The 10,391-nt window shown below is 37.7% G+C and overlaps 1 protein-coding gene across 1 annotated transcript in view; it reads left to right on the top strand.

Annotated features, from left to right (window-relative positions):
• The window catches only part of LOC100570533 (homeobox protein vnd), a 141,277-nt gene that overhangs the window by 4,709 nt on the left and 126,177 nt on the right, over positions 1-10,391 (top strand). The window contains exons 2-3 of the mRNA XM_029487416.1: positions 2,429-2,565; positions 2,733-2,837. Of these exons, the coding sequence (XP_029343276.1) occupies positions 2,486-2,565; positions 2,733-2,837 (185 nt within the window). The 5' untranslated portion in view covers positions 2,429-2,485. The remainder of the gene's footprint in view (positions 1-2,428; positions 2,566-2,732; positions 2,838-10,391) is intronic.

Raw genomic sequence — 10,391 nt, 5'->3', positions numbered from 1 at the left:
CGCGCGCTAAGGCGATATTATACAAATTATATTATTATTATTATTATATTCGTGGGGCAAACGCGCTAGCGAACGGGTCCGGTACGTGACTTTGAATAAATTTCGGCAATATTGCCGCCGCCGCTCTCCAAGTATTATATTATTATTATTATTATTATTATTATATAGGTACGGTCGTAAATACGACGCCGCCACCGCGGTGTATGTTAATTTTAGTGCAGCCCGGTTTTACGCACTCATAGTGGACGATGCTTATAAGTATAGCGTCTCCGTCGTGCCCGTTGTTATATTATTTAAACAGAAGCCGAGGACCAAGTCCCCTAAGCCGATTCTGCCACTGTATCGGCACTTCTGTAATTTTGTTATTATTTGCAGCAACATTTTATTTCGACACATTAAGATATTGTAATTTATTTAGGTACATAGTATAATAATATTATGTAAGTACTTGTCATTTCTTAGTCTTTTACATTTAACTACAGGGAGAGTGTTGTGTACTCGGGCAGACTTTACGGTTGTTTAATACAGTCAATCATTTGGAACAAAATATATTATACATAGGTCTGCGGTCTACCTATACTACCTACATATTATCTTCCTCAGAAATCACGAGTACTTACACCTCGTATACTGAGTCCATTACTTTAGTATTGTACACTATAGATGTCCGTGCTAAGAAACGCGATATTATAGTAAAATATTATTATATAAAATTATGAAATAGAAATAATTACCTATATATTGTACATATAGGTATACTATATCCAATAAAACTTTATTTTTTATTCAATTTACTGTCGTATAGTTCGGGATCCCGTCGTTCAACATCGACGCGTAGGGTTTAAGACAGTGTGGACATAATATTCTGATGTACAGCCTTTCGGAGACGCTTTTGGCGAGAGCCACGCATATCTACTTACCGTATATATTTTATACGTCATGCACCGTCTCGCCGCGGCGTTGCACGGACACACATAATAATATTATAATACTTTGTACACGCAGTTTCGAGTGTGTGGGTGTATAGAGCGGCGTACAATAATATTACAATGATAATAATATAATCACAACAGGTGTCGTTTCCACTTCACCGTCGGACGGGGAGGTGATAGGGGGGATACACACAGGAAGAACGTGCTCGATTGGAATTCCCGAGGATTTTCCGACGACCAAAATTACCCGGTGTCATCGGAACGGAAGGGTACTTACACACGCACGCACGCACGCACACGTACATTTATTATATAATGCTCTTTGATGTATCACTCGCGGTTCGATTGTATAAAACTCACCGCTACCGCGATTTAAACATATATTGTAATACCCATATATTATTGTTTTTGGGAATCGCGCGTGGGCCGAAGTCAAGTGTAAGTACGTATATAATATATTATGTGGTACTTACCTACCTAGTACCTACCTAGGTACGTGTACATACCCGATAATGTGTCGAGTGATGGAACGCACGATACTCGTGTCGTATTTATAATGAATACATTGCTTTCGTATCCGTCTAATAGACGTCGTACACTTTACACTTAATACGAAAATATCGGCTATACCTATATTATGATACATATAATCGCCAATATCGCTTACCCGCCTCATGACTACAATTACCAGGTGTTGTACGAGTTCTAGACCTGAGTCCTTTGTTTAAATGGTAGAGGAAAGACGTAAGAGTTTTGGTAGGTACGCGATTTGTAAGCTGGGACTTTTAAGTGGCCATATAGATGCCCCAAGTCTTTTAGAACGGCGTCTATTGCATTGGATTATACTTTGTACATCGGGAAAAATTTTTCCACTTTCAAGAGTTTCGAGACCCGTTCTTTTGAGTTGTTTGTTGGATATTAGTTTGTGGAATTTTTCTATGGATTTTAAATTAAATTTTTTTTAATATTTTTTCCATTCCACAGCCACACTGCAGCTTGTCCTGTGGAGTGTAGGTCCTGAGGTATAGGTATCTAGACTCTTGTGCTCTGTTGAAAAGATTTAAATTGAAAAAATTGAATATGGGTAGAGTCTAATTTTGTCGATCTCCATGAAGTAGGTATATTTTACTACATCATCGTTGCCGTTTATCTTAAATAAAACTATACGCATAAATCCACAAAATTAGCGTTCTTTAAGAATTTACTTTCTCGGACAACGTACATATACTTCTCCTTGGTCTCTAGGTGTGTACCACCTCAGGATCTAAAATTAGATTAAAACAAGATCAACCGGATGGCACAACCAACCCAATTAAAATCTTCCCAGCCCACAGGGTATGATATACGCATATACCCCATGCGCACCCCTATGCATATAGAGGCGTTAATAGGCTATTAATATAGCCGTTTTTCGATCAATGGCAATATTTTATTATAATATAATAGTAATTATCATGGTAAAGTTTATTTAACGGTTTTTTTTGTGTTTGTTGCAGACTTTTGGACAGTATAAAAATGCCAAGCAGTCAAACGCGACCGTCCGGTTTCCACATATGCGACATACTGGACTTGAACGACGGGAAAGTCAACTCCACCGACAACGCGAACACGACCCTGAGTTCCCATATCAACGGTAAGATTTTTAAAATATACGACCTGCAGATATGACAGTGTTTAATATTTTATATTATCGTCGATCTCTTATCGGATATATTAACTTGACTTACCTCGCATGCATTGCACACAGATTCTCGAGTAAAGAAAACCTTTTTATCCTTTTTTTTTGTTTGTTTCCAACAGCTCCCGACGTGAACAACGTGAGCACGGGCTTCCAATTTCCCAGCGTCCTGCAATCTTCCGCCGACCTGTTACACCACTGGCCCACGTCGCTCACCGAACTCAGAGGTAAGAACGAAATAAAATATCCGCATATCACAGTAATTCAATTTAATGTTTATAATATCATGGACTAGGTGTATAATATAATTACAACGTCCAAAAATGCTGATTTTATTATATAATATTATAATAGGATTAAGGTATTTTGTGCGATTTTTACGTCATCGACATGACAAAAAATATATAATGTAAGGCATTGGCGTCCACGACTTTACGGTGTGCCTCGATCAAGTAGGATTAGAATTGATTTTAGTTGTTTTTTTTTCGTGTAGGCACGCAATATATTTTACGTGTGGCCAACGGACGAGGAGAGCATAATATTATAATATTTTTACCATATTATTACCAATCATATAGTATCATGGCGATACGCATAACATACCTACCATGTAAAACATTTGATTATATCTATGTGATTGGCGGTGATATAGATGTAGGTACCTATATATTATCATACGCACTTATCGAACCTATACCCACGTCTATAATATAATAATGACCTAGTGCCGACGATAATAGACACCAACACTCGACACTGTATAATGTAATACACTACCTATGTAATATAATACTATTTCTCTACATGAAATTATGATATAATTAATCTATATACCTATATAAAAATGAATGTATGTGTGTCAGTGTGTGTTTCCATGTTACCATGGCAACCATTTATATATTATTTTGAGATTTTCATCCGTGTGTGTCTCCATATTACCATGGCAACCAATTACATATTATTTCGAGATTTTCGTCTGTATGTGTGTCCATATTACCATGGCAACCAATTATATATTATTTTAAAAGTTCCGATGGAATGTTTTATATATAAATGGTTGCCATGGTGATATGTAAAACATATTACCTATTCATATAGAGTTGGCAATTTTAATGGACAATGAAGTGCACGGGATCAGATATTTTTATATATATAGATAGATTAGACCTCTGTGCAGAAGATATGCTAATTTAAAAAGAGAAAGGACCAACCCCGGGAGGTGCTCAAATAGGAATTTTGAGATTTCCGATAGAAATTTTTGTTTATAAACGGTTGCCATGGGTTATGAAGCTATTATAATAATTATTATTGGTTGCCGGGAAACGAAGTGCTCGGGATCAGCTAGTATATTATAATAATATTAAAATATTATGTACAGGCCGAGCGCCGCTGATAGGAATACTATATTGTATGGGTACCTACACTACGTCGCGTCCTAATAATGGCGGTCGGACGGACGTTAAAATTTAAACCCGTTATAATATTATACCATCCCCGATGGAGAGCTCGCAAAAAGGGCGGCGGTGGCGGCGGCTTTGTCGGGAGGGATGGTATGGGGCGCGGGGAGGTGTATACAAATTAAATGCATAGGCTCCCCCGTCGTCGTCGTCGTCGTCGTATCGTACTCACCCCGGATGTATTATACGTGTATTTACGTATATATATTGTATATATACGCGCTTATATATTATATAATATACGCAAGACTCGTGTACCCAAAGCTCCTGGTCGCCTCTAAGTGGATTAAAACGCGCTCCCTCCCGGTGTGAGCAACAGATTTACAGCGGATTTTCCCTGCCGTTTAGCGCGCCGCAGCCGACAATGGTTTTTATTAAAAACCCAAGTATATCATATACGATATACGTATACACTTGCGTGCGTACGTGTGGGTGTGTGTGTGTGTGTGTGTTTGTGTGTACACACTACACAATATATATATATTTACGCCGAGGGCTTATTGTGTACATGTGGGCTGTAGCCTGTAGTGCTCTCTAGTTTTCGACCGTTATTATCGAACGCGACTCGCTCACTCTTTACGCGGCGAAACTCTGAACATCCCGCGGTTCGTGATAATAAACCCGGTGAGGTTTGGAGAAAATAAAATATCAGACGCGCCAACATTATTATTACCTACCTATACACAATACACATATATTATATATTATGTTATGAAGCTTTCCGAGTCCGTACACGATTTCCGAACAAATATTAACATGGCAGTTTCCAATATACATAAAACAAGAAAACCATATCGTAGTTCCGATAAACCGTTCCATATTATAATATAATATTATTGTACCTATAATGTTAAAATGTTTCATGATTTCCGAATCGATTCCCGGACAACCCGATCAACGTTATAGGGATTTTCATGCGAATAAAATTATTCAACCGAATACCTAAATATGTATACCCACTTATAAGAGTATGGGTCAGTAATACATACGTACTTGAAGTTGTAGACACTCCATATTATATACCTACTCGTAGATACTCCAGTATAGCGTAAGATGGCAATTATTGTTACCAACGATATTTTTCCATCGGAACTCAGGGGCGTAACTTGGTTTGATTTTTTTGGGGTAGGAGAAAAAATATTTTTTTTATCTATTTTGTCTAAAAGTATAGTAGGAGAGCAAATCACACTTTTCTTCCCCTCAGATAATTTACTAATAATGAATCTACACGTCTCTTGTAAACAATACATTATATATAGCAGTTCTTAAAGTTTTGTGTCATTAAAATATAGCAATAGTCATTACCATACATATTAGCAAAACTTTAAGTGTATAGGTATACCTATTAAAATATTAATATTTTAATGACAAATTAGTGATTAAATAAAACGCACAAAGAATATTAATAATCAAACTCAAGTATAACGATTTAACTTTAAAAAATGTGTCGTAATATTCAATGAATTAGAATTTAAAACAGGGGGGGGGCAAAAACGATATCTTTCCACCACTGTTCTCTATATATAATTTAAGGGGGGGGGGGAACTTCCGCTGTTGCCGCTACCCAATGCAGACTACGTCTTTAACCGGAATCGTCTCCCAGTGCCTTTACGAGTGTGTGTCTAAAAATGAACGGGCAGCACCGATTCGGACATTTCGAGTCCTTTGCCCTTTTTTCCCCAGATTAAACGATAGCTAACCTCTGAGATATTTATCGTTTCCTGCCGATGAAAATTGGCGAACAGCTGCAGCTGCGGTATCGTACCATCGCTACTCAGCGATTATATTCCAAAAATTCGGCGCTTTCTAACTAGCGAGCGCAGCGCACAATTATAATATAATAATAAATAATAATAATACACTAATGCATTATAACATTATAACGACGATAATCGTCGCCGTCGCGTCTTATCAGCGAAGAGATGTGGCAAACAAAAAAAACGTAATATAATATGCACGTACAGCGTGACATTCCGTTATTGTGTAGGTAATAATATAACGTCAGAACGGATATTGTACGAGTCAGTATTGTAACTTGTAGGACGTATAGGTCACGCCGCACGTACCAGATGAACAGCAATTTTAAAGAAAACTATACGGCGGTTGGCTTTTGTGCGTTCCTGACAAATAACATATATTATTATCATTATTACTGTTGTTGTCGTTGTTAACATACAATATATTATTATTATTATTATTATTATATTACGCCGAGTACAATGCTAATGCGGTAAACTCGCGCGGCCGTATAATAATTTAAACAGATTGTCCGGCCGCCCGCGCGAGTCTGTCGCGAGCGCGCGCCCACCGCGCCCAAATACGTTTCGTATGACGTTTTAAAAACTCGTGTCGAACATCTGCGACACGATAATGTCATACATCATATAGGTAACCTAACATATTATCTCATTATACAATACGCGCGTATCATCGGTGTGAGATAGGTGTGTATGAATGTATTTTATTGTAATATTATACACGCGCGCCCGGGCGAGAGACAGAGAAAGAGTGAGTTGACGAGAGGGAGGGAGAGCGAGAGAGAGAGAGTGGGAGAGGAGTGACTGAGAGACGATCGGCTCGAATGTGCGTGATGCGATAGTACAAAACTGGGTGGAGTTTGGCGACAAAAGGGCGTGACACGACGGCCGTTCAAAGGTGACCATTGTGCGAATTACACGGGGGCTTAGACGCACAAAAAGAAGAAAAAATTGTATATATGATATTATATAAAATCTCCGCGCGGGGAAGTACATAACATGTACGCAATACGCGTTTTTATAATATGGGGGACGGTTTGGGGTACTTTTTTTAAACTAAACAACATCAATAGGTACACGGATAATCTGACGAAGGTCTTGTGTATATGATATATATAATAATATGTACATACATGTTATAACAAAAGAACGGACAAAATGGTTGCTGGCGGCCCCCGTCTGCTATTCATATATTATTTATTATATTATTATAGGTAGAGGCGCGCATACCGCGTCACGTCATATATAATATAATAAAATATATAGGAACATCAATTGTTTCGCCCTAACACACGTACGCCGTCTATACATAATATAATATAACATATGAAATTACAATATAATAATATACAGAGAAAGAGAGCTGCGAGAAGGCGAGGAGACGAGGAACTTAAGAAAAACGATCGACACGGGATTGTATTATATAATAGTAATAATAACAAAATAATACGCGTATTACATACCTCCTTATGCGATCGGAATGATATTAGAGACCGGTCGTGGCCGGGTGAGGCAGATGCGCTGCGACAGGAATCACGGTGACAATACGATTGGCGTGTAAACGATTAGTGTTTAACGACTTTTCCGTTGTACAAATGACAGTGCACACGTTGCTGCTGCAGGGGTGGCTGTAAAGGGGAGATCCAGCGTGTAACCGATATCGTGGTTAAGTGGAGACCGGCGATGACCGTAATCTATACTGCAGTCTCTTCTACGATGTACCGATGTGTATTAATAATAATATTGCGACGCTTGTTGTTCTCACCATCGTATATACACTTATATAGGTACGTGTTTCGTATAGTTATCCGGTTTATGTATTAACAAGCTTATTTAAGTTGTTGATGGGCAGCCAATATTTCACGATCGCCATCGTGCTGATAATATACTATTGTCTCAATAGGGTCCACCCACCAAATTTGTTTAGGATATCCAAAAATGATCCAAAAATTTGGAACCTACCCAAACTCTGGTAGATCACTTTGAGTCGTCTCAAACGTCCTATAGAAATTTAGAAATCTCGGTGGGCCGAAAACTCTCAATACGGCGCTGTTTTCAAATATTAATGTTCTATGATTATAATTACAATTACCTAATGTTTATTATATTTTAGAGTAAAAGAGTTTTGTTCCCCGCTGTTATTACTATCAATAACACAATAATAAGCATGACACAAAAATATAATGTACCTAATAACCGTATTTTGGGTTTACTGCAACGTACAATATTAACGAACGTGGTCGCATTTTTTTTGTGTTTTAGGGTTTGGATTGAGCCATCACGGGACCCAGCAAGCCAGTCCGGACAGTACGTCTCCTGGGGTAACGGACCTGACGGATACGTCGAGCACGCCTAGCGCACTGGCGGCCGACACTTCGAACGTGAACGCGAACGGTGGCGCGGTCGGCGGACCAGGATCCGGGGCTGGCGCCGGCGCCAAAGACGAACCGTCTGAGGCCGACGGCGACGAGATGGATGACGATTTCGACGACGAGTCGGGCGCCGCGGGCGGTGAACACGACCGGTCCGGTTCGTCGGGGGCCGGCGGTCACCCATCCGATGTTAACGGAGCCGGCGCCGGCGGGGCCGGGGCGGTGCATAAGAAACGTAAGCGCCGAGTCCTGTTCAGCAAGGCACAGACGTATGAATTGGAGCGCAGGTTCCGGCAACAACGATACCTGTCGGCTCCCGAACGCGAACATTTGGCATCAATCATCCGGCTGACTCCCACGCAGGTTTGTTTTTCATATTCCGTATTATATAATAATAATATTATAAACGCGTACTAACGTCATAATGTATTATTATGAATTTATGATTGACATTTGCATTATTAAACTGTAGACTGTAGAGGTCATATTTAGATTTTTTTTTATTGCATATTATTTTGAATGTTTATTGAAAACCATACACTTTCACAAATATGTTATCGCTAATCATAAACTGTGAATTTATCATATTACATTATTAAAAAAAAATATCTATAATATAATATAGACGACTAATTAAAATAAACACAACACACAATTGTTAAGACCAATATTACCTAGTCATAATTTCTATTTTTTTATTATCCTAGAACTTTTAGGATTATTTTAAAATTAAGTCCTTATAAGTATATTTTCAAATTTATAAATTATTAAAATTTTCCCAAAACAGTATAATACAATCACCTTATACTCGCTAGTCTTAACAAAATATAACATTCGTGGATTATATTATTATAATAGCCACGGTAAACCTGACAGTATAATTTATTCTTCTGCGTTCTGTGACAATAAATTATAAAAAAATAAATAAATAAATTGTCAGTTACGGCGATTATTTTGTTTATAAATACTTAGTGAATATACCGTGAGTCATATTCAGCAAAACTACCGTATAATGTGATCAGTTACTGCCTTATTGCTTAGTACCCATTGTATATATATTTTAAAAATACGTATATGCATAATCTCGTTTATAATAAAATATATTGCAAACAGGGGGTTGGGGATGTCATAAATACAAATGTATTATTTTCAATCTTTATTCTTTATTATTCTACAGAAAAAAAATCAAGGCGGAAATTCATCTTTCTGGTTTTTACACTGAATTTATCAATTATTTGTTCTGTAGATAATGGAATGTCTCGATGTATGTTCATTAACGCCAATCCATTAAATAGTGACTGACCCGTCGTATTTCTTAAACAAGTTTTTAAACGTTTAAGGGTAGAAAAAGAGCGTTCACCAGTCGCTGTGGTTACTGGAAGTGTAATGAGAATTGTTAAAATGTGCACTGTGATTCGGTTCTACGCAGTGATCTATGATACCACATGGCACATTGCCACTAATAGCGTTATACATCGTTTTCTAATTTGACCACAGCAAATATTTTCGATGAGAAATTTTAAACTGGAACTTCCAAACCAAACTAGGTACACATTATTTTTGATGAAATCTCTAATTTAAAATCCAGTCATGTTTGAAGACTAAAAAAAAAATCCCCATCATCCCCCTGCGCACGCCACTGATTGCAAATACGGAATTTTTGTTAGAATAAAAAAATGCGCATTAAAATAACGAATATTTTGATATAATAAACTCATTTTCCACATTTCGTCACTTACTGCCTTATTGCTAAGAAGGGGAGTTAAATAATTATGTAATATAATTTTATTTCCTCATAACAATATTATAAAATATCAAAAACTGGTCGCACAGACCGCATGTTGCATATTTTATGATACTTAAAATTGCGTTAAATTCGTTCCGTTTTTCGCAAAAAGTCTATAACAAATTGGCAACAGAATTCGTGATGCTACATGCAAAAAAATTCTATTATATAAGTATATTTTACGCGTATAGTGTGTGATAAACGACATGCGGGAACGGTGATTTTCGTACGTCGTTGTGAAAACGATGCGGGGTGTATAACGGAAAACTGCAAAAGGTAGCATCACGAGTAGCATCGAACTGGTATACATAAACGGGCACACACCCTCATATTATCATTTTGAGATTTTTATTCGAAAAAGGCCTCTAAAGGCCCGTTTTACAATCATAGTTAAACCTCGGTTACGCTT

Source organism: Acyrthosiphon pisum, chromosome A1, assembly GCF_005508785.2.
Source record: "Acyrthosiphon pisum isolate AL4f chromosome A1, pea_aphid_22Mar2018_4r6ur, whole genome shotgun sequence".
Taxonomy (NCBI): domain Eukaryota; kingdom Metazoa; phylum Arthropoda; class Insecta; order Hemiptera; family Aphididae; genus Acyrthosiphon; species Acyrthosiphon pisum.
This window is presented reverse-complemented; position numbering and strand designations above follow the sequence as displayed.